The sequence below is a fragment of the Phodopus roborovskii genome, unplaced genomic scaffold (assembly GCF_943737965.1).
Source record: "Phodopus roborovskii unplaced genomic scaffold, PHOROB, whole genome shotgun sequence".
NCBI classification, from domain to species: Eukaryota; Metazoa; Chordata; class Mammalia; order Rodentia; family Cricetidae; genus Phodopus; species Phodopus roborovskii.
In genome coordinates this window covers 13,561,484-13,588,769 of record NW_026126480.1, presented here as the reverse complement: position 1 = coordinate 13,588,769, position 27,286 = coordinate 13,561,484, and the positions used below count along the sequence as shown (strand labels likewise).

The 27,286-nt window shown below is 52.0% G+C and overlaps 3 protein-coding genes across 6 annotated transcripts; 2 read left to right on the top strand and 1 right to left on the bottom strand.

Annotated features, from left to right (window-relative positions):
• The first annotated feature begins 726 nt into the window (after nucleotides 1-726).
• On the top strand, nucleotides 727-7,453 carry LOC127228938 (folate receptor beta-like). Its single transcript, XM_051194035.1, is given in 9 exon segments — nucleotides 727-776; nucleotides 778-827; nucleotides 830-864; nucleotides 2,982-3,170; nucleotides 3,258-3,381; nucleotides 3,449-3,768; nucleotides 4,560-4,767; nucleotides 6,214-6,372; nucleotides 7,257-7,453. Coding segments are annotated over 9 exon segments (1,332 nt in total).
• Inppl1 (inositol polyphosphate phosphatase like 1) lies at nucleotides 5,831-20,933 on the top strand. Of its 4 annotated transcripts, none has more exons than XM_051192395.1 (29): nucleotides 5,831-5,846; nucleotides 7,257-7,642; nucleotides 10,275-10,338; nucleotides 10,427-10,577; nucleotides 11,095-11,215; nucleotides 11,412-11,552; nucleotides 11,695-11,788; nucleotides 11,893-11,982; nucleotides 12,090-12,188; nucleotides 12,292-12,442; nucleotides 12,524-12,630; nucleotides 12,956-13,058; nucleotides 13,153-13,349; nucleotides 13,660-13,777; nucleotides 14,089-14,185; nucleotides 14,470-14,608; nucleotides 14,715-14,814; nucleotides 14,912-15,000; nucleotides 15,219-15,300; nucleotides 15,428-15,517; nucleotides 15,977-16,090; nucleotides 16,194-16,282; nucleotides 16,951-17,038; nucleotides 17,131-17,286; nucleotides 17,524-17,602; nucleotides 17,695-17,835; nucleotides 18,924-19,590; nucleotides 19,841-19,974; nucleotides 20,084-20,933. In XM_051192395.1, the coding sequence occupies exons 2-29, from the start codon at nucleotides 7,461-7,463 to the stop codon at nucleotides 20,172-20,174; spliced, it is 3,774 nt and encodes a 1,257-aa protein (XP_051048352.1). In that variant the 5' UTR covers nucleotides 5,831-5,846; nucleotides 7,257-7,460; the 3' UTR covers nucleotides 20,175-20,933. The 4 variants fall into 4 exon arrangements, with proteins under 4 accessions (XP_051048352.1, XP_051048353.1, XP_051048350.1 ...); XM_051192393.1 differs by lacking the exon at nucleotides 5,831-5,846 and adding an exon at nucleotides 6,344-6,463; XM_051192396.1 differs by lacking the exons at nucleotides 5,831-5,846; nucleotides 19,841-19,974 and adding an exon at nucleotides 6,343-6,463.
• A 332-nt stretch (nucleotides 20,934-21,265) lies between these two features.
• Phox2a (paired like homeobox 2A) lies at nucleotides 21,266-25,422 on the bottom strand. Its single transcript, XM_051192401.1, has 3 exons — nucleotides 24,966-25,422; nucleotides 22,718-22,905; nucleotides 21,266-21,889 (listed from the first exon to the last, which is right to left on the bottom strand). The coding sequence occupies exons 1-3, from the start codon at nucleotides 25,180-25,182 to the stop codon at nucleotides 21,452-21,454; spliced, it is 843 nt and encodes a 280-aa protein (XP_051048358.1). The 5' UTR covers nucleotides 25,183-25,422; the 3' UTR covers nucleotides 21,266-21,451.
• Between the last annotated feature and the right edge of the window lie 1,864 nt (nucleotides 25,423-27,286).

The window sequence follows — 27,286 nt, the reverse complement described above, 5'->3', positions numbered from 1 at the left end:
TGGGATTATAGACATGTATCGCCAAGTGCAGCTGAATTTGTTTTGTATGTGTGTGCTTTCTTTGAGAGGTTAGATAGGGTTTGGTGTATTTGCCCCAGAAGCTGGGCCAGGATAGGGTGCAGGGGCAGAATGGCTTTTAGAAAACAGGGAAGGAAAAGACTGAGGAAGTGAAGCTTAAAAAAAAAAAAAATTCTGTCCATTTCTGTACCCTTTAACCAAACATTATCATGCGGGTTATGTCACTTGATCCTACTGCCAATCTGGAGAACTCCGCAGGGCTGGGTCACCACCTCCCCCAGGGCTAACAGGATTTCTAGGCTGACATGGTGACCCAGCTGACACAGAGTTGAGTGCAGAGAACTTGCTTTGTGACAGGATGAAGGATCTGTGTGTTCCTGGTCCTTTTCAGGGTAGCAAGCAGCCAGGGACCTGAAGACTTTAGCTACAAGTCATAGAGTCTGGAAAGAAGATGAGGGCATGGGGCATCACATCTCTTCTAGCTTGGCAAACCCAGCTCCTTTTATAAACCTCCCGTACCATGGACCAGAGATCTTGTTGATATCTGGTCCAGCATCAGAAGCCTCGGTGCCTGAGTGCTGAAGGAGCAGGGTCTGACCTTATCTTTCACTGTAGGGAAAGAAATTCTGAAGCAGGGAAGGAGTGAGGCACCCCCCCGCCCCCAGATCTAGGTTTCCCTAACAGCTCTGTCTGTGCAGACAAAAAGACATGGCTTGGAAACAGACACCCCTCCTGCTTTTAGTCTGCATGGCAGTGGCTGAGGCAGAGCAAAACAGACCTGTTCAATGTTTATATGGATGCCAAGCACCACAAGGCCCAGAGGACAAGCTGCATGACCAGATTCTGGTGGGAATAGTGTTGCCAGGGAGGAGGAAGTCAGGGTGGGTGTGGTAAGCAGCCAGACACCCCCACATCCTGAGCTATTGCTGCAGGAGATGACGTGGTGGAGTGGGCAAAGTGGTGAGGTGATTTTCTGAGGACTCTCCCCAGAAGAGGACATGGTGGTGGAGAGGATGCAGTGATCTTTAGAGGCCTCTAATTAGAAGCCATGTGATGATAATCTCCATGTCACTCAAATGAGGGCCCATGGAAGCAGAGGGACTCACAGAGGTTAGACACAACCAGCCCTTATGGCAGGGTTAGGCTAGGACTCAGGAGAGTTCTTCTAGAAATTTGGAGGATGAGAGACCATGGACCATTCCCAGATGACCAAATACAGAAGTGGGAAGGCCCTCTATGAGAACCACAGGCGTAAGTACTGCAATTTACATAGTCTATAAGCATTTATGCCAACCAATGGAAACTCAATGTGGTCTTTGTAACAAATAAACAGATCCTCTTTTATATTCTGGAAATAAATCTAAGGTTAAAAACATAAACAAAAACCTGGCAGGTGAGGTGGCACACACCTTTAAATACTCAGGAGGCAAAGATTAGAAGATCTCTATGTGTTCAAGCCCAGCCTGGTCTACAAATTGAGTTCCAGGTGAGCCAGACTACAGAGTGAGATCCTGCCTCAAAAATAAGCAAGCAATAGATAAATAAAAATAAAATTTATTTGTATTTATTTGTTTCATTGTTCCTTGTTAACAGTTCATTTTATTATTGATTGGTGCATCTATTCCAGGAACAATGATATGATATAATAATATATATATATATTTGACCATAGGGCTGGAGAGATGGCTCAGCAGTTAAGCGTCCTTACTGCTATTGTGGAAGACTGAACTGAACTGAAGAGTTCAGTTCCCAGAATGCACATGGCAGCTAATAACTACCTGTAACTCTAGTTCCAGAATACTTGATGCTGTCTTCTGATTTGTTCATTCATACATGTAGGCACACACATATACAATTTTAAAAAATAGTAAAAAGAAACATAAGAACACAGAATATGACAGTTGACCTTTATTACATGTATTTATCTATCTATGTATGTGACACACACACATGCCATAGCACATGTGTGGAGGTCAGAGGACAATTTGCAGGAGTCAGTTCTCTTGACCATGTAGGTCCTGGGGATTGAACTCTGGTCCTTAAGCTTGGTAGCAAGTGTGCCTTTCTTTACTCACTGAGCCATCTCATTGGCCTGTTTTGTTTTTTGGTTCTGTTTTATTTTTAAATGAACAAATGAAAAGACTGGAACTCACTATGCAGGCCAGGCTGGCATTGAACTCATGAAGAGCTGCCTGCTTCTGTCTCTCAAGTGCTGGGATGAAAGGTGTGCACCATAATACCTGGCTTGTTTGGGATTTTTAATCAATTGTTTCTTTTTTTATTTATTTGGGTTTTATTTGTTTGTTTGTTTGTTTGTTTTTTTGGTTTCCTGTGTAGCTTTTAAGACTGTCCTGGAACTAGTTCTTATAGACCAGGCTGGTTTTGAACTCACAGAGATCCTCCTGTCCCTGCCTCCCGAGTGCTGTATTTGGTTTTTTGACATAGGGTTTTACATAGCTCAAACTGGCTTCAAACTCAGGATTTAACTGCCAATGACCTTGAACTCTTGGTCCTCCTATCTCTACTTGTTGAATGCTGGTTTTATAAGCTTGTGCCACCATGATGGGGTATGTTTTATTTGTTTTTGAGAAAGACTCTACTCCATGTTGTCTAGGATGGTTTTGAATTCACAATCCTCCATCCTCAGCCTCCTGAATGCTGGGATTACAGGCATATTGCCACCATGCCCAGTTGAAAAGAGTTTTTATAAAGTGTGAGGCGCTATATAAATAAGAACTATTATCCCAAAGACAAGGCTCCCCTAGCATCTTTATCATACTGTGGGATATATCTCCCTAGAGACAGGAACTTGTGAAGGTCTAGGATAGAAGGGCCTCTGTGTAAGTGTTCATAGCACGGCCTGCCTGGGTTAGAGAAGTAAGGACCAACTAAAGCAGGGCTGGAAGGTGACATGAGCGACAGAGCAGGGCAGAGAGACTCAGCCCCCTGTCTTTCCCAACTAGTTTAGTCAATGGAGGGAAAATGCCTGCTGCTCAGTCAACACCAGCCAGGAGATACACAAAGACAACTCCTGTCTGTACAACTTCAACTGGGATCATTGTGGCAAGATGACACCTGCCTGCAAGTGTCATTTCATCCAAGACACCTGTCTGTATGAGTGCTCCCCTAACCTGGGGCCTTGGATCCAGCAGGTATGGGTACTTCCCTCACACTTCAGGAAGGCTACCCTTGGGATCAGTCTCTTTGCAGCTATGGCTGCCAACATCCCCTCTACCCAGGTAGACCAGAGCTGACATAAAGAGCGTAAAGAGCGTTTCCTGGACTGTCAGGAGTGGTGGGAAGCCTGTCCTACCTCCTCTAGGTGCAAGACAGACTGGCATAAAGGCTGGGACTGGCCCTCAGGTAAGGGCCTAGAGGTAGAAAGATGGAATTAGGGTTTAAAGATTTCTGGGGTGCGATTTGACCCTAGGGCTGAATGTGTGTGCTATCTTGATTCTGCCTGCAAGCATTAGTAAATGCCTGGACACAGCAGCCTGTCACACATTTCAGTACTACTTCCCCACACCAGCCAGCCTTTGTGAGGGTCTCTGGAGTCACTCTTACAAGGTCAGCAACTACAGCAGAGGGAGTGGCCGCTGCATCCAGATGTGGTTTGGCTCAACCCAGGGCAATCCCAATGAGGTGGTGAAATTCTATGCTGCCCTTGTGACAGCTGGGGCTGTTTGCCATTCAGTGGCACTTCTTGTGCTCAGCCTGGCCCAATGCTGTCATTATGGCTCCTTGACTGAGGTCAGACTTCTCTCTATAGACTTCTCTATCTATCTGAAGCTGGGCCTCAGTGCAGTTCTTTTAAGAACATGGAAGTCTTAAGCCTGCTTCCATACCACTCCTTGTCATCTAGTTCCTGATCCATGATGGGGCTTGGGGTTCATACAACAGTCATTTCTAATAAATCTGTAACACATCTGGGTCTAATGAATTGTAGGCACTGTGAGTTTGTGGGTGGGTGATCATTTTGGATCAGAGCAAATAGAGTGTTTCAATACCCCTTGTCAGGAGGAGGTGGATGAACTAAGTGTCTACACATTAGTAGTCTGTAGAAATCTAGTTGCTTCTGAGGCAGATCCAAGGATTTCTTATTCACATGGTTCCCAAACATCCCATCGTGGTCTGAGAATGTAACTCAATTGGAAGAGTGCTTGTCTAGCATAGGGAGACTCTAGGTTCTGTCCTAAGGGGTGTTGGCACAGGCCTGTGATCTCAGCACTTGGGAGGAAGAAGCAGGAGGATAAGAAGTTCAGTGTCATCGTTGGCTCCACACAGAGTTTGAGACCAACATGGACTGACCATAAGACACAGTCTCCAACGAAAATAAAAACACATCCCTTAGCTGGGCTGTGGTAGCCCATGCTTTTAATCCTAGCATTTGGGAGGCAGAGACAGGCAGATCTCTTCGAGTTCAAGGCCAGCCTGGTCTATAGAGCTAGTTCCAGGACAGGCTCCAAAGCAATACAGAGAAACCCTGTCTCAAACAAACAAACCCGAAATATCCCCCTTCTTCTCACTGTGAGTCTGTTTAGCTCAGTACTCAGCTTTCAATGGGAAAGCTGGACATGGAGTTCAGCAAAGGTTCTGGAGAAATGGGGAAGATTCACACTGCCTACCATGATGTGGACAGACTGGGCTTGGGCCCCTCAGGAGAGGAAGAGAGTCCATTAAGACAATCTGGAAGACACAGAAGAAATGCATTTGGCTCAGTGCTGTGTCCTACATCAGATGATGCTGAAGGTAGGAAACTTTTACAGGTTTCCCAGAGGCAGAAGCAGCCTCTGTTCTCCGTTTCAATTACATTTGTATTTATTCTGGGTGTGTGCACAAGAGTGCATGGATGCCTTGACACAGCTGTGAAGTCAGGACATGAGGGAGCTCTCTCTTTCCACCATGTGGGCCTCTGGGATTCAATTCCTCAGCCTGGGCAAAAGCACCTCTTCTGGCTAAGTCATCTCACCCCAAAGACCCATTCTTAGGCATATCTATCCTCTCATGGAGCTATAAATACATTGATTTTGGAGGGTTGTTACAGTTTTTTCTCCTCCTCCTTGTTCTCCTTTCTTGTGGCTGGATTGCCTGTGTAGTTTTGGGTGGTCTAGAACTCTAGTATTGATCTTGCTTCTTCTGCCTGCTGAGGGCTGAGATTACAAGCATGGGCAAGTAAGACCCCCTGCTTGCTTAGTCATTGTACACCTCCAGGATCTGGGCTTGAGTTAATTTCTGGGTCTCCAGTGCCCTTCCTTCCTCACCTGGGGACTTCTCTGTCTCCACATCCCTACCACGGTTACCCTTGGCACAAGTCTGAGACCAATACATCAGTAGCTGGGGCTAGAGCCTAAACTGCTGATCTAGGTCTCTGCCCACAACACCAGGATGTCCCCTGACAAGAAGCACACCTAAGTCCCTCGTGCCAAAAGGGCAGGAGGATTTAGGTACAGACTGGAGGATGAACTTTTCTATTTAAGGCCTGGCAGGACCAGAGAAACAGGTAGGTGGGTAGAGGATCTCTGTTACTGTATTAATCTGATCTGGAAGATCCCTGTAGACCGCCTCTTTACGTCTTAGGCTTGGTTCCAGTTGGATTAAGCGAACGCACCTGTGAAACAGAGGAAACTCCTCAGGGCTGACCCCAGGCTCCGTCAACAGGTTCGATTTACCAAAGCGAAAGTTCTCTCCTAGGTTTAAAGGGATGCATTGACAGTCTCCCAGGAGTTGGCGGCTGTAGGCGAACGGCTAGAGGCCTGCGCCTTTAAGGAACCAAGGGGCAGAGGGGCGGGGCAGGAAGAGAAATCCCTGGAGACGCCGCCACCATCCAGGTCTTTTTTTAGGGGGAAATGGGGCGGACCAGAGTCTCGTTTGGGTTCCGCCCCATCTTCTCCCGCCGCTCCCCCTTTTCTCCCCCTGGGGGTGGGTGGATGGGAGGTCGTAGCAACCCGGGTCTCCCGAGCTCCCTGCTCGCACCTGGCCCACCGAGTCGCAAGTTTGTTGACTTGGAGGGAGTAGCCGGGGCGGGGGCGGTGCTAATAATACCCGTTCATTCCCCAGTCGCGCTTTACAGTTTACACAGCTGTCACCTTCTTTACTCCTTAATTAATAATAAAAATAGCCGCCGTCCGAGAGCGCCCGCAGCATGCCAGGCCCCGAGCTTTACAGGCAGAGTGCGCCCTCATAACGTTACCCCAGTTGTCGAGAGCGGGAAGCTCAGACGCAGGGACGAGCCAAGACTGGCCCGAGGTCACTCTGCGGGCGTGCGGCGCGGGGACCCGTACGCGGGCGGGCGAGGCGGGACGCGGGGCAGCCCCGGCTCCGGGGGCGGGGCTCGGGCGGGGCGGAAGGCGCGGGGTGCGCGGTGGCGGCGGATGGCCATCTTAAGTGGCCGCGGGGAGTCCAGAACGGCTTTCCCCGGCTAGGAGTCACCGGAGTCGCCCCAGAGGTGGAGCCTGCGCGCGGCGGCTGAGGCACTGGGACTTGAGGGAACTTTTTTTTTTTTTTTTTTTTTTTTAGAGGTTCTAGGGGATCCTCCTGGTCTGTAACTGCAGAACCTTGGCCTATGGGTGTGGGGCGTGGTGCCAGGAACTTGGTGGAGATGGGGGAAGGGTTCTGCTAGGTTGCCTGCGGGGACCGGTGCGTGAGAGACTCGAGTATATTGGACCTCGTGCATGTGTATGTCTGTGTGTGTGTGGGGGGGAGGTATGGGGTATCGGATCTCATTGAATGGGGACTTGTGGGATGTGTCAGGGATCGGAGTTTGGGGGTTCAGGTCTAAAGGGGCCCTGATCTTACAAGAGTTGGGGGAACTTGTTTGCTTGAGGATGAGATTATTTGTTGGGGAGGTTTACCCTGGAACCTTCCTTTAAGAACCCTGATCTCGCAAAACTGGGGGGGGGGCGGAATAGAAAGGTTGTGTAGTAGAATTAGGCTTTTTTAGGGATTAGGGGTCATTTCATTGCGAATCGTTGGGAGGGTTGAATTCACCAGGGAGAGCTGGGACTCTCTGATTGTCCAGGAGCGGGTACGGGGAACTGGATCTTCTTGAGGTGGGGGACAAGATAATTGCGGGGCTTAGCGAGTCTGTAGGACAGTGGGGGCATCGTTCTTGCTGAGAGGTTGGGGGCAGGGGCGGCCCGGGACCTGGGCCGAGTAGAGGGGGAGGGGACCGGCCAGCTTCTAGCTTCGCTCCTGCCCCTCCCCCGCCGCCTCTGAACAAACTTTTCTTTCTCTTCAAGTTGGGGCCGGCGCTGCTGGCGGCGGCGGCTACGCGGAGATCGAGGCGGCCGGTACGACCGGGCGTGGAGCCCCGATCTGGGACTCGCTCGGGCTAGTTGGTTCTCAGGCCCGGGACCCAGGCACGGCCCCAGCTAGACTCCAAGCTTTCCCGGGCGGATGGCGCGGGGCGGCAGGCATCGGCGGCCCTGAGCCCTAGGCGGGCCATGGCCTCTGTGTGTGGGGCGCCAGGTCCCGGGGGCGCGCTAGGCAGCCCGGCCCCTGCCTGGTATCACCGCGATCTGAGCCGAGCTGCTGCGGAGGAGCTGCTGGCTCGGGCGGGCCGCGATGGCAGCTTCCTGGTGCGAGACAGTGAGAGCGTGGCGGGGGCCTTCGCACTCTGCGTCCTGTGAGTAGGGCCGGTGCACGCCGAAGTGTTCCTTGGTGGTGGTGGTAATCGTGGTAGTGGGGTGACTGAAGCTTTGGGGCTGTAGCCCCGCCTCCAACCCCTGAGTGGAGACCTTGACTTTATCTCTGGGTGGAGGAAGGATACAGGGAAGCACTTCCTGCTGTCTGGGAGAATTTTCTGGGGCCGGAGGCCAGAGTTCTTAAGCCCGGGGTGGATGTGATGGGAAGAAACGCTGGCAGATTGTGGCAGACCTGCTTAGACTTCCCGGGGCCCCAGATGCACAGGGGGGGAAGGATGTATGCATGTTCCACATGGCTTGCAATTCTTTTAAAAGCACTTAGTGGTAGGCAGTAGGGGACCGGTTTTTGGATGCCTAGCAATTCCTTAGGAAGTTTTTGGCTATATATGGTTGTGGGGTAGGGTGGAATAGTGGGTGTTGAGAGACAGACTTGGGAAGGCAGGCGGGTGAAGCTGTGTGGGACAGCACCATCATTTAATGAATCAACGAGTGAATCTTGGCTTTGGGTTGAGCTCTGGTTATGTGGCCATGAATGAGTGCTGAGTGTAAAGCTAGATTTGGCAGTCTTTTGAGTGGGCCTGGTCCTGTGGTAGTACCTGGCAGCTGTGTGTGGTAGTAGTGTACTTTCTGTTTTGCAGTGTTGTTTTGTTTTTGTTTTTTTGAGACAGAGTTTCTCTGTGTAGCCTTGGCTGTCTTGGAACTCACGTTGTAGATTAGGCTGGCCTCGAACTCACAGAGATCCACCTGCCTCTGTCTCCTGAGTGCTGTCCTGTACTCCCTGCCCCACAGGTCAATACTGAGTGGGCCTCTGTAGAAAGCATCAGGCACCACTGTGTTGAGCTCTAGTGAGAATACTCTCAAACCTTCAAACTTGGTTTCCTCTGTCCTGTTTTCTCCTCTTCTGACATCTTTGGGAATACAGTGGCCCATCCTACAGGGAACATTTCTGATTATCACATTTGGGATGGGGCTGTGGGTATTTATTGGATAGAAGCCAGAGATACTGTTACATATCTGACAGTACCTAAGACAACAAAGGATTATGGGATTCCAAAGGCTAGTAGTGTGGACACTGATAACTCTGACCTTGACAGTCAACCTGCCGAGTGAGGGGTCCTGTGAACCTCAGTTTTTGTAACAAGTCAGAGGCCCACTCTGTGTGGAGAGACTAAAACCAGACATCTTATGCCCATGAAAATCCCAAGAGCCCTGCCTCCTAGCCACCTCTAAACAGATCCCTTAATTAGGGATGGGACAGGGGCAGGTGCTGGATCAGCTGTCTGAGTGGGAGGGGGACAGCTGGGGCCCTTGTCTGGGTGAGGAACTATTGTCCTAATAGAGATCCTGGTTCCATTGTCAGGAGAAGGCATTTGGGGGTGTAGGGGTGTGTGTGTGTGTGTGTGTGTGTGTGTGTGTGTGTGTGTTTCAGCTTTCAGGGGCTTGGCAGAAGGGGTCAGAAGTGAGCACATTTCTTAGGCTTCCCAAATACATGCTTACCTATATACACATCATATGTACACAAATAACATTCAAGACACACCCCTGCCCTGACAGACAGACTGGCTTCTGCCCTGGTTTTAGATACTAACCAGTACTGCCTTTTATTTGTTCTGTGACCTTGGGCAAATAATTTTTTCCTTTTGAGCCCCAGTTTTTTCATCTGGAGAATGGAAATATGAATCTCTGCTTTACACAATGTGAATATGAAATGAGCTGTGTAGATGCATAACACAGTCAGGGTCTGGTTACTGGGATGCTATTATTCAGACACCACAAAGTAATCTCCACTGACTAAGGTAGGGCTAGCTAGGGAGAAAATGACCTTGTGGTGTTTGGTCCTCTCTGGAGCCAGCACCCATTTCCACCCAGCATAGATAAGAGACCCCAGTACCTCTTTGAGGTGTGGAGGCCAAGGGAGCCTTCCATCCCCCACTTAGTCTATGCCTGGCTCAGCTGTCACCTGCTCAGCTGCTGCTGCCATCTGCCAGCACCCCTCTTGGCTTGGGGTTCCTAGATGTTGAATCTCCCATAGGGGGATCCCCTTTGGGTCATTCCAGTTTCCTGATGCCTGAGAAGGAGAGAAAGTAAAGCCCTAGGTTGCTGACCCTACAATCCCCTGTAAAACTAACTGCCCCTGGCACACCCAGTTCCAATGGAGCCAGACACTAGCATAAACAGACAGAGCCTTACACGTGTGTTAGCACGTTGCCCATGAATGCAAATAGGAGCTAGTCAGGCTTCTGAGGACTTTTATTCTGGCGGGGGGCCCAGACTGGTACCATAGCCCAGAGGGGCTGTTTAGACAGCTGTAGAGGCCACAAAAGAGCTGCCTGTTGCTTCTTAGGCTCTGCGGTGGGCGGGTGTGGAGGCTATGTAGGTCTGAGAGTGGGGAGGGGGGCCTGGTTATTCCTGTTCTTGTTGGCAATACTAAGGGTAGAAGGTGGCTGACTGCCCCATCATTAACCCTGTGCAGCCTGGACAAGTGGTTTTAGACAGTCCAAGCTGAAAGGGCCAGAGGTTGAGCCTGGTATCAGGAGTAAGTAGGAAGAAGAGATTGTTGGTATTCAGATCCCAGCCTGGAGGTGACAGGTTCTGGTTCCTGCTTTACTCTAGGTATCAAAAGCATGTCCACACATATCGTATTCTGCCTGATGGAGAGGACTTCCTGGCTGTGCAGGTAGGAGCTCAGACTTGTGATCTTTAACTTTGATTTAGCCTCAGGCTTGGGGACCATCTGGCTGACACTGCCATCCTTTTTGCTTCAGACCTCACAGGGTGTTCCTGTGCGCCGCTTCCAGACCCTGGGCGAACTTATAGGCCTGTATGCTCAACCCAACCAGGGTCTTGTTTGTGCCCTGCTGCTGCCTGTAGAGGGAGAGAGAGAGCCAGACCCACCCGATGACCGAGATGCCTCAGGTATTGTTCATCTTACAGCATGAAAAATCCCTTCCTCAGGCTGGGGAGATGGCTCAATGGGTAAAGCCCTGACCGCCAGGGTAAGAGTGGAGTTCAGATCCCCAGAACCCACACGAAAGGTGTGTAAGTGTGGTGGCCTTGGGCAGGGAATCCCTCAATATGTAAATAAGGTGAAGTGTGATGGAGGAAGCCATTCAACATTAGTCTCAAGCCTAGACACACACACACACACACACACACAAACAAACACACACACAGATGACTCCATGCCAACATGTATTCACATATTTGCATAGCACACATACATATATACTTAAAGAAGAAAAGAAAATCCCTTCCTTGCCAGGCCCTTGACTGTCCCTGTTTCTTCCCATCCCACGTCCCTGAAGTCTCACTTTTCCCATAACCATGGTGCAGCACTCTGTACCCTCTTGTCTGTGGAAGTCTCTGACAGCTATGGCACATCCCTGTCACATATCACGGAATTGAAACTGCTATCCCTGTTCCCTGTCCACAGATGTGGAGGATGAGAAGCCCCCACTACCCCCGCGCTCTGGCTCTACCAGCATTTCTGCCCCTGTGGGGCCCAGCAGCTCCCTGCAACCCTCTGAGACTCCTACAACTCCAGTAGCTGAGAGGTGAGAGCCTCCTAACCCCATCTGCTGAGCAGTAAGTCCCTTCTCTGAGACCTGCTTCCCCATTTGGCTGTCTAAGCCCCCTTCCTAGGAACCTCATCCCATCTCAACTCCAGAGACAGAAACTCGGGCATATTCCACTCTGATTGCCTGTGACAGTCAGCAGGACCCTCCTCTGACTCTTTCTCTCTCCCGGAAGCACTCCCAATGGACTCAGCACCGTGTCCCATGAATATCTGAAGGGCAGCTACGGGCTGGACCTGGAGGCTGTGCGAGGCGGAGCCAGCAGCTTGCCCCACCTCACCCGTACTCTTGTCACCTCATGCCGAAGGCTGCACAGGTACTTGGGATGGCTGAGCCCACATGTCACACTCCAGTCCTGACTTCCTCCCCTGTACCCTGTTAGTATATACTAAAGATGAAAGTGCCATGTTCCCTGGGCGAAGGTCAGGGTAGGATTCTCACCCCTCTGTCTCCTCTAGTGAGGTGGACAAGGTCCTGTCAGGCCTGGAGATCCTGTCAAAGGTGTTTGACCAGCAGAGCTCGCCCATGGTGACCCGCCTTTTGCAGCAGCAGGTGGGATTACAGGGAGGCCTCCAGCAAGTGGGACATACCTTGGAGCTGGGGGTGGGGGCTTCTGCTTAGGAACCTTGTTTATCACCCTTACTTTTTCCCCTCAGAGCTTACCACAGACTGGAGAGCAAGAGCTGGAGAGCCTTGTACTGAAGCTGTCTGTGCTAAAGGACTTCCTGTCAGGCATCCAGAAGAAGGTGGACTGACCCGCCCTTACCTGCCCCTGTACTCAGTGTTGGTGGAGCTCCGCCCTGTACATCCCTCAGCATGCCCCTTTGCCTCACCTTTTCCCTACCCCCTCCAGGCCCTAAAGGCACTGCAGGATATGAGCTCCACAGCACCCCCTGCTCCACTGCAGCCTTCCACACGAAAGGCCAAGACCATCCCTGTGCAGGCCTTTGAGGTACATGGCAGGTGGGGCCTCACAGGGCAAAAGGTGGCTGGAGGCAAAAGGGGTACCTCCTGTCTAAGGTCTTGGCGGCAGCCTTTCCACTCCCGTCTTACAGGTGAAGCTGGATGTGACACTGGGTGACCTGACCAAGATTGGGAAGTCCCAGAAGTTCACACTGAGCGTGGATGTGGAGGGTGGGAGGCTGGTGCTGTTGAGGAGACAGCGAGACTCCCAGGAGGATTGGACGACCTTCACATATGACCGAAGTGAGCTGGGGCCAGAGTCTGGAGACTCGGGCAGTTTGATAGCATAAGTCTGTGTGGCTGACTCCCCTTTCATTCCCCTAGTCCGCCAGCTCATCAAATCCCAGCGTGTGCAGAACAAGCTGGGTGTTGTGTTTGAAAAGGAGAAAGATCGGACCCAGCGCAAGGACTTCATCTTTGTCAGTGCCCGGGTGAGTTGCAGCCTGTGTCAGGATATTGGGGCCTGCTGGAGTCCCCCGAGGATACTTCCTATTGGAACATGAGGTGTGGGCCTGTCATTTTTGACAGGGTATGTATTGAGGGTAGACAGCCTAATATTGGATTCAAATACTCATTTTTGAGCAATATTCAGTAAGTGTTTCTTAGCGCTTTCATAGTGTGTATACAGTGGGGAACCTCAGGCATGACTCTTCTCTCATGATACCTGCCACAAAGCAGGGTGTCCCTGTGGAAAGGTAAGATTGCTGAGTGCTTACTGTCTCTGACTGGCTGCTCCAACCCCCTCTCCCCCATTAGAAGCGAGAAGCCTTCTGCCAGCTTCTGCAGCTCATGAAGAATAAGCATTCCAAGCAAGATGAACCGGACATGATCTCTGTCTTCATAGGCACCTGGAACATGGGTCAGGCCCAGGGGTTATGGTGGGGGAGGAGGCTGGCCCAAGACTGGGACGTGACCTACCCCTCTAATTCCTGATGCCTCCCCTCCGCCTCCAGGAAGTGTACCACCTCCAAAAAATGTGACATCTTGGTTCACATCAAAGGGGCTGGGGAAAGCCCTGGATGAGGTCACAGTCACTATACCCCACGATATCTATGTCTTTGGGACCCAGGAGAACTCAGTGGGTGACAGAGAGTGGCTGGATCTGCTTCGTGGGGGCCTCAAGGAGCTTACAGATCTGGATTACCGTCCGGTGAGGGGGTTATCTTTCCTGGTCTCTTGTTCTCACAGACCTTGTGTTTTCTGTTTGATTTCACGGCTGGCCCTGGGGAGTACTGTTCACATGACTTTCCCTCTAAGCCCTGATGTTTCCTTTGGGAGTCTGAACTTGAATTTTATGAGTTATTCATGCCACAGGAAGGGATGCTCTTCTTGTTTACTCTGGAAAGGGATAGCAAGCCTTCCTGGCCTGTGACTGACAGGACAGTGTAGATGACAGGCTGTGGGGAATTCAGGCAGGGACCTTGGTGTGAGGCAAGGATGACCCCACACTCTCTGCACAGATTGCCATGCAGTCACTGTGGAACATCAAGGTGGCAGTGCTAGTCAAGCCAGAACACGAGAACCGCATCAGCCATGTCAGTACGTCCAGTGTGAAGACTGGAATCGCCAACACCCTGGGTGAGCGGGGAAGTTGGGCCCCTGAGGGTGACATGCTTCTATTCATGCCTACTGCCACTTCTCCAAGGTCCTCCCACTTTGCATGGTTTCAGTTTTCTCATATATGGGATACTTTGAACTTTGTGTGTGTTCTCATCTTAAATCTCTTCCAGCCCCAAGGGAAACCCCTAGCAAAGGTGTGTGTGTGTGGTGTGTGTGTGTGTGTGTGTCTGTTCTGGGGAAGGAAGGATGCTGACTGTGCTGCTTGGAGGGATAGAGGACAGTTGGGATTCCTCTTTAGGTGACCCTCCTTCTTTTTCCTGTCCTGATAGGAAACAAGGGAGCTGTGGGTGTTTCCTTCATGTTCAATGGCACCTCATTTGGCTTCGTTAATTGCCATCTCACCTCAGGAAATGAGAAGACTACTCGGTGAGAGATGCCTTTCTCATGTCTTTTCTTATCCTCCATTTTCTTGAGATATCCATTCCTTTTCCCATTGCCCAGGCCTTGACTTCCTACTGTCTCCAGACACCCTCCCGTCCATCTTCTCAGGGCCTCTCTTGTCTATATGCTTGACCGTGAGCTTGCCCCTACCTGCTTTCTCTTCTCTAGGGACCCTCAACCTTGCCCATCCCTGACCCCCAAAGACTTCTCACCTTTGTGTCGTCCCTCCTTCCTGACCCTGAATATCTGCTCTGGCCCCTCCACTGTAGGCGGAACCAGAACTATTTAGACATTCTGCGTCTGCTCTCGTTGGGTGATCGGCAGCTCAGTGCCTTTGACATCTCTCTGCGATTCACTCATCTCTTCTGGTTTGGGGACCTTAACTACCGCTTAGACATGGATATCCAGGTGCCAGCAGGGCTTGGTGGGTGGCTATAAAGGAGGGCATTAGGAGGGGAGGCTTGCATCGTTTTTTTCAAGAGGTGAGCCTCTGGCCTTCGTATCTGCACCCCAGGAGATCCTGAACTACATTAGTAGGAGAGAGTTTGAGCCCCTGCTCAGGGTGGACCAGCTCAACCTGGAGCGAGAAAAGCACAAGGTTTTCCTTCGATTCAGTGAGTGAGGGCCTGGCAGTGTTCAGTGATGATTGTGGGGCTTGGAATATGCCTGGGTCTTTGGAGCCCTGGACTTCATGTGTCCTCTGCTCTTCAGGTGAGGAAGAGATATCTTTCCCACCCACCTACCGCTATGAGCGGGGTTCCAGGGACACATATGCTTGGCACAAGCAGAAGCCAACTGGGGTGAGTGAAAAATCCTCTTTCTGGTTTCAGGGAGTTAGGAGGTGGGGTGCCAAAGATCTGAGTCTCTGCAATTACTACTTCAGTTTATATGGCTTCCCTGAGGCCTTTGGGGGTGATGTTAGCTATTTTGGGAATCCAAGGAAGAAGGCAGGTGGTGGGTCCAGTAATAAAAGAGACTCCCAGCTGACGGGACTGACCCATTGCCCCTCCTGTCACAGGTCCGGACCAATGTGCCTTCGTGGTGTGACCGGATTCTATGGAAATCCTATCCTGAAACCCACATCATTTGCAATTCCTATGGTCAGGGCCTTGGGAAAGGATGATGGGAGACACTGGGTGCTCACTGTCCTCCCTTAGCCCTCCTTTGGGAAGTGGTGCAGAGAGCAGGGACAGTTCTCTTGAGCCCCCATTCCTGTCCCCTAAACAGGCTGCACCGATGACATTGTCACCAGCGACCATTCTCCTGTGTTTGGGACATTTGAGGTTGGAGTTACTTCCCAGTTCATCTCCAAGAAAGGTGCCTGTCCTGATGTGGAGATGTGTGGGAGGGCGCATTCAGTGGCCTAGGGATGTGATGGGTTTGACTGACCACACACACACACGTTTGGGTGTGTGTTTGTGTGAATGCAGGAGTATTTCTGAATCTATGATATGTGGGGCTGTCTGAGCTTAGTTCATCGTTAGAATTGTGAAATACCTTTGTGTCTGTATCTGTCACACATGTGTTTTGAGTATGGCTGTAAATGTGGCATCGTGTTGGCAGATAAGCCTAGAAGCACTCTGGTCCCCATGCCTTCTGACATGAACCTTTCGTACTTGGCATGGCTTTCTGCCCTGGTTTGGGTTTGTAGGACCCTCGGGGGGGGGGGGGGGGCTCTTTTTTGCCTCATCTTCAGATCTGCCAGGGCCCCTGATTTTCTGTCCTAAGCTCAGCATCCTGACCCTTTTGCTTACAGTGCTTTCCATGTTCCCTCAGGGCTCTCTAAGACCTCAGACCAGGCCTACATTGAGTTTGAGAGCATTGAGGCCATTGTGAAGACAGCCAGCCGCACCAAGTTCTTCATTGAGTTCTATTCTACCTGCTTGGAAGGTCAGAGGGGGCCATAGCTGGCTGTGGGCCAAGAGAGAGTGGGATGCCAAAGGCTGCTCAGAGTGGTCAGCCCCTCAGCTGGGTCCTCCCACCTTCACCCCAGAGTACAAGAAGAGCTTCGAGAATGATGCTCAGAGCAGTGACAACATCAATTTCCTCAAAGTGCAGTGGTCCTCCCGCCAACTGCCCACGGTGAGGCTGTAGGAAGGGCCCAGACTTATAGATGGAGGGGTATAGAGAGCAAGAGGCAGGGCACACTGTGGGGCTCCTTGGGAGGGAGAGCGAGGATGGAGGGTGTGTGTGTGTGTGTGTGTGTGTGTGTGTGTGTGTGTGTGTATACTTTTGTACACAAGGATAAAGACAGTTACATCTTTTGGAGCTGTAGAACCAAGTTGTAGTTTGTTTATTCGTTTGTTTAATAAATGCTTCCTGAACCTTTGATAAATGGCTAGTATTGTCCATTGATGGCATAGAAAATTAATTAATTATAGTGACGTTAAAAGCTATGAAAGGCCATGCAGGGCTGTCTTTAAGAGTGAGCATGGGGGGCTGGAGAGATGGCTCAGTGGTTAAGAGTACTGGCTGCTCTTCTAGAGGTCCCTGAGTTCAATTTCCAGCAACCACATGATGGCTCACAACCATCTATAATGAGATCTGGTACTCTCTTCTGGCCTGCAGGATACATGCATAATAAATAAATAAATAATCTAAATAGATAAATAAAAATCTTAACAACAATAACAAAAGAGTGAGTATGAACAAGCCTTAGGGCAAGGGGTGAGTGGGGCCAGGATCAATGTGGGAAGGGCGTGATGGGATATTTAGGGTATTGCTCCTCACTGGGCTTCTTTGTTCCTCAGCTTAAGCCAATTCTGGCTGATATTGAGTACCTTCAGGACCAGCATCTCCTGCTCACAGTCAAGTCCATGGATGGCTATGAATCCTATGGTGAGGGACAAGAAGTACCCAGGGGTACAGGAAAGCAGGTAGCACCATAGAAAGGTCTGGCAATTTGCTGGTCTGTTGTATCTACTCCTTAGGGGAGTGCGTGGTTGCACTCAAATCCATGATTGGCAGCACGGCCCAGCAGTTCCTGACCTTCCTGTCCCACCGTGGAGAGGAGACAGGCAACATCCGTGGCTCCATGAAGGTGCGGGTGCCCACAGAGCGCCTGGGCACCCGTGAGCGGCTCTATGGTGGGGGCTCCATTGGGCAGGGTGTGGGGCATATGATGTGGTAGTGTGGGCCAGGTGTAGGAGGGGCAGACCCAGGGTGGCAGCATGCTGGAATCCTGTGGTACTAGAAGCTATGACTGAGTGGGTCTACCCTGAGGGATAGCTGGGAAGGGACTAGATATCCCCAGTGCCCATTAATATCCATAGGATCCAGGACCCCAAGTCCTTGCTAAGTTTCCCTTCTCTGTTCTTCCCCAGAATGGATCAGCATTGATAAGGATGAGACAGGAGCCAAAAGCAAGGCTCCTTCAGTATCCCGAGGCAGCCAGGAACACAGGTGAGCTAGGGTTATGTTGAGTATCACGAGAATGGATACTTGGGAGCTTCTGGTCACCTCCACATTTTCCCTCTGTTCTGCACTCCTGGCAGATCTGGGAGCCGCAAGCCAACTTCCACAGAGGCCCCCTGTCCACTGTCCAAGTTGTTTGAAGAGTCTGAAAAGCCACCACCTACTGGCAGGCCCCCAGCCCCACCCCGGGCAGCCCCTAGGGAGGAGCCTTTGAACCCCAGGTGAGAGGTGAAACTTGCTATTCCCTAACTCTTTCCATTACTATGCCTGGCTCTCAGGCTCAGCCAGGTGATGGTCTGCTGTTTGAGTGCTCTGACACCTCAGGTGACAGTGGCCAGCCAGGTCTCCTTAAGTGTAGCTCAAGTCAGAAGGAGCACAGTGTTTTTTCTCAATTCTGTAGAAATTGGTTCTATAGCTAGGGCAAGGTACCAAGGCCTGTAATCCCAGTATTTGGGAGATGGGGCAGGGGGATTAGGTGTTCACAGTCATTTTCAGCTACAAATGCAACAACCAAAACAAAGCACACAAACAAAAACAGACACAGCTTGAAGTTGTTTGGAGAAGGCCCAGGCTCACCTTGAGGTTTCTCAGGGTCCACCCTGTGAGGCTGCACCTAACAAAAGGCCCCACGGGGAATAGGTTCATGGCCAAATGTTTGACAAATCCGTCCTGGTAGAGTCTTTTTTAGATGTCCATTTTTATGTATTAGGTGTTAGCAAAGATTCCAATAATGTGGATAAGAAAGAAACTTAAAGCTTGTTTAATACGTTTTCCAAACCTAATGGACCAGAAAACTTCCCACATAGCAAGGTCCTGGGTCTGGGCATCTTGGCATACATCACTCTCCCAGCATCCAAGAAGACTAAAGCAAGAAGATTGAGAATTTGAGATTAGTCTAGGCTAAATTGTGAGGTCCTGTCTAATGGGGAACTAGTGTTCCATGGGTGGAACACCAACCTGAACCTGAGTAGGATTCTGCAGAAGGACCCTCACCTGTTTCTGGAGGCTTTTCTGATCCCTTTAGTCACCCTTGTGAGAGGCTTTTATCACCCATTTGAGCTCATGTTTCAGTTATAAAATCATAAAAGAGCTGAGAATGTGAGCAAGTGAGAAAAAGGAGTCTGGGTTTTACCTTCAGTACTCCCCCTCCAATTTTAGAGATCATGAAATCTAAGGCTCAGAGTGAGCCCACTTAGCAAGGTCATGTGCAATTCAAAGACCAGGAGCCTTGTCACTTCTTTCCCAGTTCTCTCTCCCACACCCATTGCTTTTACTTTGGGTTCTGACCGTTTTTCTGCTTTCAAACTAGGCTGAAGCCGGAGGGGACAGCTGAGCTGGAAGGAGTGGCAGCCCCTCCACCCAAGAACAGCTTCAATAACCCTGCCTACTATGTCTTGGAGGGGGTCCCACATCAGCTGCTGCCCCTGGAGCCACCCTCACTTGCCAGGGCCCCTGTCCCACCTGCCACCAAGAACAAAGTGGCTATCACAGTGCCTGCTCCCCAGCTTGGGCGCCACCGGACCCCTCGTGCAGGAGAGGGAAGCTCATCGGATGAGGACTCTGGGGGCACACTGCCTCCTCCAGATTTCCCACCTCCACCACTGCCGGACTCTGCCATCTTCCTGCCCCCTAGCCTGGATCCTTTGTCAGCGCCAGTGGTCAGGGGCCGAAGTGGGGGTGAGGCCCGTGGTCCACCACCTCCCAAGGCCCATCCAAGGCCACCACTACCCCCAGGCACCTCACCTGCCAGTACTTTTTTGGGGGAGGTTGCAAGTGGGGATGACCGATCTTGTTCAGTACTGCAGATGGCCAAAACACTCAGTGAGGTAGATTATGCACCTGGGCCTGGACGCTCTGCACTCCTCCCTAGCCCCTTGGAATTGCAGCCTCCCCGAGGGCCTTCTGATTATGGCCGTCCCCTCAGCTTCCCACCACCCCGCATCCGAGAGAGCATCCAAGAAGACTTGGCAGAGGAGGTGTGTAGACCAGAGCTAGGTGGCTATGTGTACCTGATGGGCAGTGTTACTGCATTCTACCACTCAGAATTCACTGGTGTCCACAGCCCCCTTTGCTTGTAGCTGGGTAGTGTTCTTTTTGGGGACACGTGAATCGACTTCATTCCTTGCCTTCTTTCCCCCTTAGAGCATGGGTAGAATGTGGCTGTTTGCATGCATTTCTGTGAGAAGCCATTATTAGTTCACCCCCTAACATACCATATTCCCTTAGGCTCCGTGCCCGCAGGGCGGGCGGGCCAGCGGGCTGGGAGAGGCGGGCATGGGTGCCTGGCTGCGGGCCATCGGCTTGGAACGCTATGAGGAGGGCCTGGTGCACAATGGCTGGGACGACTTGGAGTTTCTCAGGTGGGGGCGGAGCTGGAGGTGGACAGGGCGGGGTGTCTGGCCTCAAGGGTGGGATTGCAGGGCCCTAGAACCTCTTAGCCCATCTCCCAGCTTCTTTTAACTCCTGCAGTGACATCACTGAGGAAGACTTGGAGGAAGCTGGGGTTCAGGATCCTGCTCACAAGCGCCTTCTTCTGGACACTCTGCAGCTCAGCAAGTGATAAGAGATGGCTGCAGAGCTACAGAAACAGAGCTCTTTCCTCTTTGGAAAGGGCATGTATAACCAGAGGTTGAAAAGTTCCGAGGGGCGTGGCAGTGCAACTCTGTCTATTTATTAGGGATCAGTGTTCCCTACTACCCAGTCTTTTGGCATGTTCTAATTAGGACAAAGAGCTCCCAACCTAGCTTTTAGGTCCAAGGTCGGGAGTTCAGTAGCCTGTGTTAATGAAGCACACTGGTTACTCTGGTGTGGATATTTCCCAGCCTCAGGGCTGTACGTGGGGTATAGTTGGGCACATCCTGGTTCCCACTAACACCAATGTTTCCACTTCCCTCCCTCGGACCTGAACCACAGCAAGAGTTCCTCCTTGCAACACCTACTCTGGGGATGTCCTCCGGAAATGAAGGAAGAGCCCAGAACTGGGCTGGGTTTATTTAAGTTTTTCTGTGTGGGTTTTGGGGAGGGAGGGCACATTAATTTTATTGGGGTGGGGCAGGACCTCGGCCATAAAATGGAAATTTGCCTAGTTCTGGCTGTACCTCTGGTCCATAGTGCCCTTGCCCAAGGAATGCGTGGCAGTATGCTATAGAGAGGGAAAGAGCCTCGCTGATGGCCACCGCATTGGAGGACAGGGTTTTTGCCAACAGTTTATCCTATCTTGGACACTCAGAAAGGTTGCCAGCTTGATGTCTTCAATAAATTAAGTTTTATTTGGATTGAGCAAAATCACCTTAATAAATTACAAGTTTTTTCAAAGAAAGTAAGGGGAAAGGAAATCCACTTTGTTCCGTTTCCCGACAACCCTTCCCCTCTAGTGTGTGGTATGTGTCTGCCCTCTGCGCCAGACTGGCTAGGGGTGGGAAATAGGAAACAGGAACCCTCAGGTTGCTGATTTTAAGGGGTGGCTGGCCCAGATAGCTGAAAAGCAGGATCTGTCAGTTCGGCTTCTTAGGACCCTAAATTATGACTGGGCACTGTGTTAGGGACAGGTGTAATTTGACCCCGGTTCCTAAGAAAGCCAAGCTAGAAAGGGCTTCTGACCGCCCTGAAGGGGATCCCGGTGTGAATACTCCTCTCCGCTGGGTGCGGGTGAGTGAGGACAAGAGTGGCCCTTGGTTGTTTTACAACGAAGGGGAGGCCACATCTAGGGATCAGACACTAGGCAGTGGGGGGCGACGGGGCGCTTCCAGGCAGGTGGCCAGGATAGGGAGGGACTGTCGGGTCCAGTAGGGTAGGGATGTCTCTTGGGGCAGGCTAGGTGCCTCCAGACGCCCGCGGCTAGAAGAGGTTTGTCTTCAGGGCGGGGCCCGGCTTCCGGTGAAAAGAGGACAGAACTCCAGAAAAGGGCCCGGGCCCCGGTTCCGCCGGCTGCCAAGCCTTAAGCAGCTCTGCTGCTCCTGCGCCTGGGCCGCCGCCCCCGCCGCCTGCCACCCCGGCCCACAACGCGCCCTTGAGTGGCTGGGGCCCGGGTCCCGAGCCCAGCGCGGCGGGCAGAGGGCTGGGGCTCAGGCGTGGGCTGGCCAGGCTGGGTGCGGGCGGCGGCGGCAGCGACGCTGTGCTGTCAGGCGTGGGGCTGCACGTGGACTCCTTGGAGTCGTCGTCCTCGGACGAGCAGCGCGCCTCGCCCTTTTTGGCTCCCGTCGCTCCCGCTGCGCCTTTGGCGCTGGCCGCGCGCTCCTGTTTGCGGAACTTGGCCCGGCGGTTCTGGAACCAGACCTGTGGGCACAAGGGCCAGTCAACCCAGAGGACGGTCACCAGGAGCACTTCAGCCCGGGGTTGCTAGGCGTGTGTGAGACCTCGGTCCAGAAAGGATCGGTCTCGGATTATTAACCAGTCGGAGGTTCACAGCCTTCCGCCCTCCACCATTCCACTCGGCGCCCCATCCATTCTTCCCGCCTCTGGTGCCCCTTCCTCCAGGCCCTTAGGTTTTTGTTTTTAGAATCTGCTCACCCGCAGACCCCGCTGCCTCCCTGTAATTTTGTCTTCTGGAAGGGGCTCTGCTGTAAGTCTTATCACCCTAAGCATAACTTTTTAGAAAGCATTCACCTGGAGCATTCTAGGACAGTGAAGAGTGGGTCGGGGTACTGGGAGACTTTTGTGTAAGGTGTCCATGTCAAAAAAGGGCCAGCCGGGATTTGCACGCCCAAGTTTCTCTTGTCTGCCCTGCAGCCGCCCCAAACTTAAACTTTACTGACTCAGGAGTCCAAATTGTGACGCTGGGTCCGTCATCTAGAAGTACGGATTGGCCTGATCCTACCTGCTGTCCCCGTCAACCCAGCCGCCTTGCTTCCCGGCTTCAGAGTAAAAATTCTTAAACCTTCAATTTTGGGGTGGGGGGAGGAATGTCGAGTCGGAGGCAAATTGAAGCTACCCAGCTCTGGTCTTTGACAGCCCAAGTCCTGGCCCGCTCTCTCCGCTGGCTGCTCTGTCACACCTGAACGGTCTTGGCTTGCAAAGCTGTAGCTGTCCCTGGCTCCCAGGTGTCTAATCTCCAGCACCCTCCTCTAGCAAGCGCGTGCACAGCACGTGCGTGCATCCACGCACCTGCACGCGAGCCTCAGTGAGGTCGATCTTGAGCGCCAGTTCCTCCCGCGTGTAAATGTCGGGGTAGTGGGTTTCGGCGAAGACGCGCTCCAACTCCTTGAGCTGTGCACTCGTGAACGTTGTGCGGATACGCCGCTGCTTGCGTTTCTCATGCAGGCCCGACGGCTCCGGGAAGAACTTGTAGGGCACTGCAGGGCGGGGAGGGGGATGCGCGACGCAGGAGCAATGAAAGTGGAGTGCATGAGAAGCTGATGTCAGCCCCAAGCCCCCCCTTATCTTGCACTAGAGGAAATCACATATAACTCCCCCTCCCCACTATTTAGTCAATAGTCTCCAGCCAAGTGTCCCAAAGGCTGAGTCATTAGGGAGACCTGGGGCTTAAGTGTTCCCTAAAACAAACCAGAAGCTCCAACTAAGGGTCCGATGTCCATATTCTCTCCATCTTCTTCCAAGCCCTACCGCTCCACTGCCCTCTCCCAGCCTGCCACCTTCACGGTGGTGATTCTCCTCAGGCACCCTTCCTGTGGAAGTCCAGTTCCCCGATCACATGAGCGGGTATGTCTGCTTGATCTCATCAGCACCAAAGTCTCTCTACTAACCAATCCTGGGCCTTGGCTCTGCCTTTGAGACTCTCTTGCTAGGTCTGTCTTATCACTGACTGCTGTGTACTGATGTTTCCTGTTCTCTGCACCCCATCCGGTCTCTCTCCTCCACAAACCTCATTTCCTCAGTTTTGCTTCTCATCCCTGATTGTCATTCTTCTCCAGATATTTCCTCTCCTTGCCCTCATCTTCCTCCATCCATATCTCTTCAACTTCTCATTTCTGGGCCACTGTTCTCTTTGTACCCATTGAGAAGGTTTCTTATTCCTTCCTACCCAGATTTTTTTCTCTCTTCTTTGCTCCCTTTATCCCACTCAGTCACCTTCTCTGTGTTCCATCTACTCTAAATCCTATCCCAGCTCCCATATCCCATGCAGATACCATCTTCAAATGCCTGCTTTCAAGCCCAGCTTAAGTCTTTATATTTTCCTTGAGCTTCCCCAATCACCTTCTTTGTCCCATCTTCCCAAACCTTGTCTCCAATACTTCCTTTTTAAATCTCCCTCCAGCTTATGTCTGTTTCCACCTCTTTTGCTCCCCATCTCCCAAAATTTGTGTTCTCACCATCTATCTCTGTCTCCCAACACTGTGTACCCATTTCTCTCTCAGGGCCCCTAGTTTTGATTCTCTCTCTCTTTCTCTCTCTCTTTCTCTCTCTCTCCCTTATTCCACCTACAAACCCTTTTCTCAGGAATCTATCTCCCTATTTCCTGTTCCTATTTCTGCAATCCCCATTTTTGCCCAGTCCAGGATCGCCAATCTTCTCATTCCCCCTTTGATCTCAGATCTCAGATCTCATCTTAAATGTTTCTTATTTCCCTAAATTCAAGTACTTATTTCCCCACCAAACCCCAGTCCTCCGTTTGGGTTCCCGTGATCTTCCCAGGAGAGCAAGGGATAAGAGACGAGGAAGCCAGCGGGGTGGGGCAGAAGGAACAGGGATGCCTGAAAGGCTAAGTGACATTGAGGGTTTGGACACGGACTTGCTTGGATCAAAGGGCTAGAATGAAGGTGGAGGATCTCCTCCTGGGTTTTGCTGGCCTGTAGCGGAGGAAATGTGGAAATGAAAGTGGCTCAATGACAGAGGCTCCTTCCTTTTCTATGGCTATGGGAACGGGTCTTTGGTGGTGCCGTAAGATTTGGGCCCAGGTAGCACAGGTCTAAGGGCAAGAAGAGGCTAGAAAGATGGTATTAGGGTCCCATCTGGTCAGCCCAGCTGCAGAAGGGATATTTGCTGAGAGTGGTATGTATCATCTAGGACACAGGTGGTAAGGATGGGAGTTGACTGGACTGAGCTGGAAGGCCATTCCGAGGATACGGGCAATGGAGATGTTTGGTGGTCGCTTTTTAGGTGGGAAGCAGAGGGCCTAGCTAAAGTCCCAGGACTGGACCTGTTTCTTTGATCCGAAAGGCACAGGGTAGGAATTTGGCATGAAGAAAGAGAAATAGGAGGGACAAGAAGGTGCTGCTTATCCCTGCCAAAAAGAAACTCCTATTACTGGGGTTCTCAAAGTGCATTAGAGGATCTAGCCAGGGGCATGGATAGGAGGCAATTTGTGGGGTACAGTCACATTCACTTGCAGAGTAGGGCAGGGAGTGGGGGTTCGTGGGATTTGGAGGTAGGGTTGGGACGGGACTGCGCTCACCTGCCGAGTAGGGCGCGGGCTGGTGGTCGCGTAGGGCGCCAAGTGCACAGTTGGAGGAGCCGAGTGCGGGGCAAGGTGGCCCCGCGGCGGGGAAGGCAGGCCGCAGGGGACTGTATTGGAAGCCGCCAGGCTGGCTGCAGGCGCCGAAGTCGCCGTAGGCGGACGCCTCCATGGCCGCCACGCACGAGTCGTACGAATTGAGGTAGGAGTAGTCCATCGGCCCGAGGGGGCTGGGGCGGGGGCCGGGCCGGCCGGGTCGGGGTCGGGGTTCGGGTTGGTGGAGTTAGGGATGGGGGGATTCGAGCTCCAGGTGCAGAGGACCTGAGACCCGCTCTGAGCACCCGAGAGTCCGCCCGCCCCGTCGCAGCCCGCACTCTGCCCCGGTGCAACGCAAGTGCAGTACGGCCAGCGCGCGCGCCTTTTAACGCGCAGGACCCCGCGGAGGGGGCGGGGCGGGGCGAACTCCGCGGGGCGGGGCCTGAGCGGCCTAGACCCCGCCCCTAGCCACCTCGGGGGTGGGGGGGCACCCTAAAGGGCTCCAGCCTCCCTTCTAAGTCTCCCGAGGAGCAGGTCAGGCTGCGCCGGACCCCATTCCGAGAGTACCTTATCCTGTCCCAATCTGTCCCAGACCTTTGATCCCTACACGTCATGCCCAGCAGGAGGGTCCCGACCTGGTATCTGGGCCTCCCACCTGCGGCCCCGTGGAAGCTAGGGAGGCAGGCCCCTCGGTGCTGGTGTGAAGAAGTTAATTCAATTCTCCCAGATAACCGAATTATTCCGATCTGGCCCCTCCGCCCCGCCCCCAGCTAGGTCCTATCCCTGCGAGGACTGCAGAGGCTGCCCTGGAGTGAGGGGGATGGAGACAAGGACGAGAAAGAGACAAGAGTCTGGGAGAGAGACAGGGAGGGGACGTGGGTATGGAGAGGAGACCGAAAGAAGGGGACAGACCCCGTGATAGGGACAGGGGAAAGACAGATATATAGATGGAGACAAGGATGACACGCGTAGGAAAGAAAGGTAGTGGTGGAGATGGAGACAAGCAGAGAGAGGAGGCCAGCAGGATGGAGAAAGACAGGCGTGGAGACAGAGGGACACGGATGAACATGGACGTGGACTGCAACCAGTATTGCGATGGAGCGCGGAGACCGCTGACACAAAACAGAGCCGATCATAGTGAGGCCATACACAGGATGGTCTTAAGGCCAGAGACAGACCAGCGGAACCGAGTTTGATGAGTGGAGAGAAAGAACCTCCTGAGACCTGGGATTTGTGAGCCGGAACAGAAGGCGGCCAAGACATTATGGTGGAGGCTGTTGAGGGGGTAGCATAAGGCGAGGAAGTTGCAGGGTCGTGGTCTCCAGTGACTTGTCCTGAGGAGCCTGCACCTGCTGGGTTCAGCCCACTCCCTTCCTTCCCTGTTTCCTCGCCTATAACTTGTGACCTCTGCACCCGTGTGCTGTATGCCAGGTGTGTGTGTGTGTGTGTGTGTGTGTGTGTGTGTGTGTGTGGTGTGGTGTGTGGTGTGTGTTGGATGCCAAACCTTAAGAATATGGTAATGACTCCTTTCTGTCCTTCAGTGTCTCTCTTCTTCCCTTCAGAGGCCCTTTCCTCTGGAAAATCCTGTAGAATGACCCTCCAAGGGTTTTCACCAGCTCTCCAGGCTAGAACACATTCAGCAGCTTTACCTGGAGGATGAGCAGAAACCCCTTCTGCCTCTCTGGCTCTCCTGAAGAATGAATGGAGCCCCTCCCCCTTAGTCCCCAATCCCAAGTCTCCAGGCTTCTATACTAACTAGTTCTTGCTGACAGGAAGTCAGAGACCCCCGTTGAAGCCAGAAGAGGGCTGTGTCCTTGACACCAAAGTCCTTTGGTTAAGAGGAACACTCTTGGATTTCTCTTCTTTTATGTTTACCAGCACCGTGGGGACCACAGCCCTCAGGTCATCCACTTCCCAGTGTACTAGTTCTTTGCCTGACACACACCTCCGTTCCTGTAAGTACAATATGTCAGGAGTTTTGGGGGTATTTTCACACACCATTTTCCCCAGTTGTTGGCTGGTTGTATGCATAATCACAAATTTTTACCATCATAACTATTTTTAACTGTTTAGTTCAGTGTTGTTATTCATTATGTTAGACAGTACAGTGTCACTGCCATATTTATTTCCATAACTCTTCATCTTCTAAAATCCTAACTCCATATATGAAGCAATAGCTCTCTAATGATCCCCCCATCTTCTGGTAACTACCCTTCTGATGTCTGTCTGTCCATGTAATTTTTTGAGATAGGGTCTCATCACGCCAGGTGGCCTTGAACTCCCTG

What these genes read in the sequence shown, in the direction of transcription:
- Inppl1 (XM_051192395.1), top strand. Translation starts at nt 7,461, where the DNA reads ATGGCCTCTGTGTGTGGGGCGCCAGGTCCCGGGGGCGCGCTAGGCAGC. An exon ending in CATAGGCACCTGGAACATGG is followed by an intron (nt 13,059 to 13,152) that starts GTCAGGCCCAGG and finishes CTCCGCCTCCAG; the next exon opens with GAAGTGTACCACCTCCAAAA. An exon ending in CCAGTTCATCTCCAAGAAAG is followed by an intron (nt 15,518 to 15,976) that starts GTGCCTGTCCTG and finishes ATGTTCCCTCAG; the next exon opens with GGCTCTCTAAGACCTCAGAC.
- Phox2a (XM_051192401.1), bottom strand. Translation starts at nt 25,182, where the DNA reads ATGGACTACTCCTACCTCAATTCGTACGACTCGTGCGTGGCGGCCATG. An exon ending in GCCCGCGCCCTACTCGGCAG is followed by an intron (nt 22,906 to 24,965) that starts GTGAGCGCAGTC and finishes CCCGCCCTGCAG; the next exon opens with TGCCCTACAAGTTCTTCCCG. An exon ending in TCACTGAGGCTCGCGTGCAG is followed by an intron (nt 21,890 to 22,717) that starts GTGCGTGGATGC and finishes TTGTGCCCACAG; the next exon opens with GTCTGGTTCCAGAACCGCCG.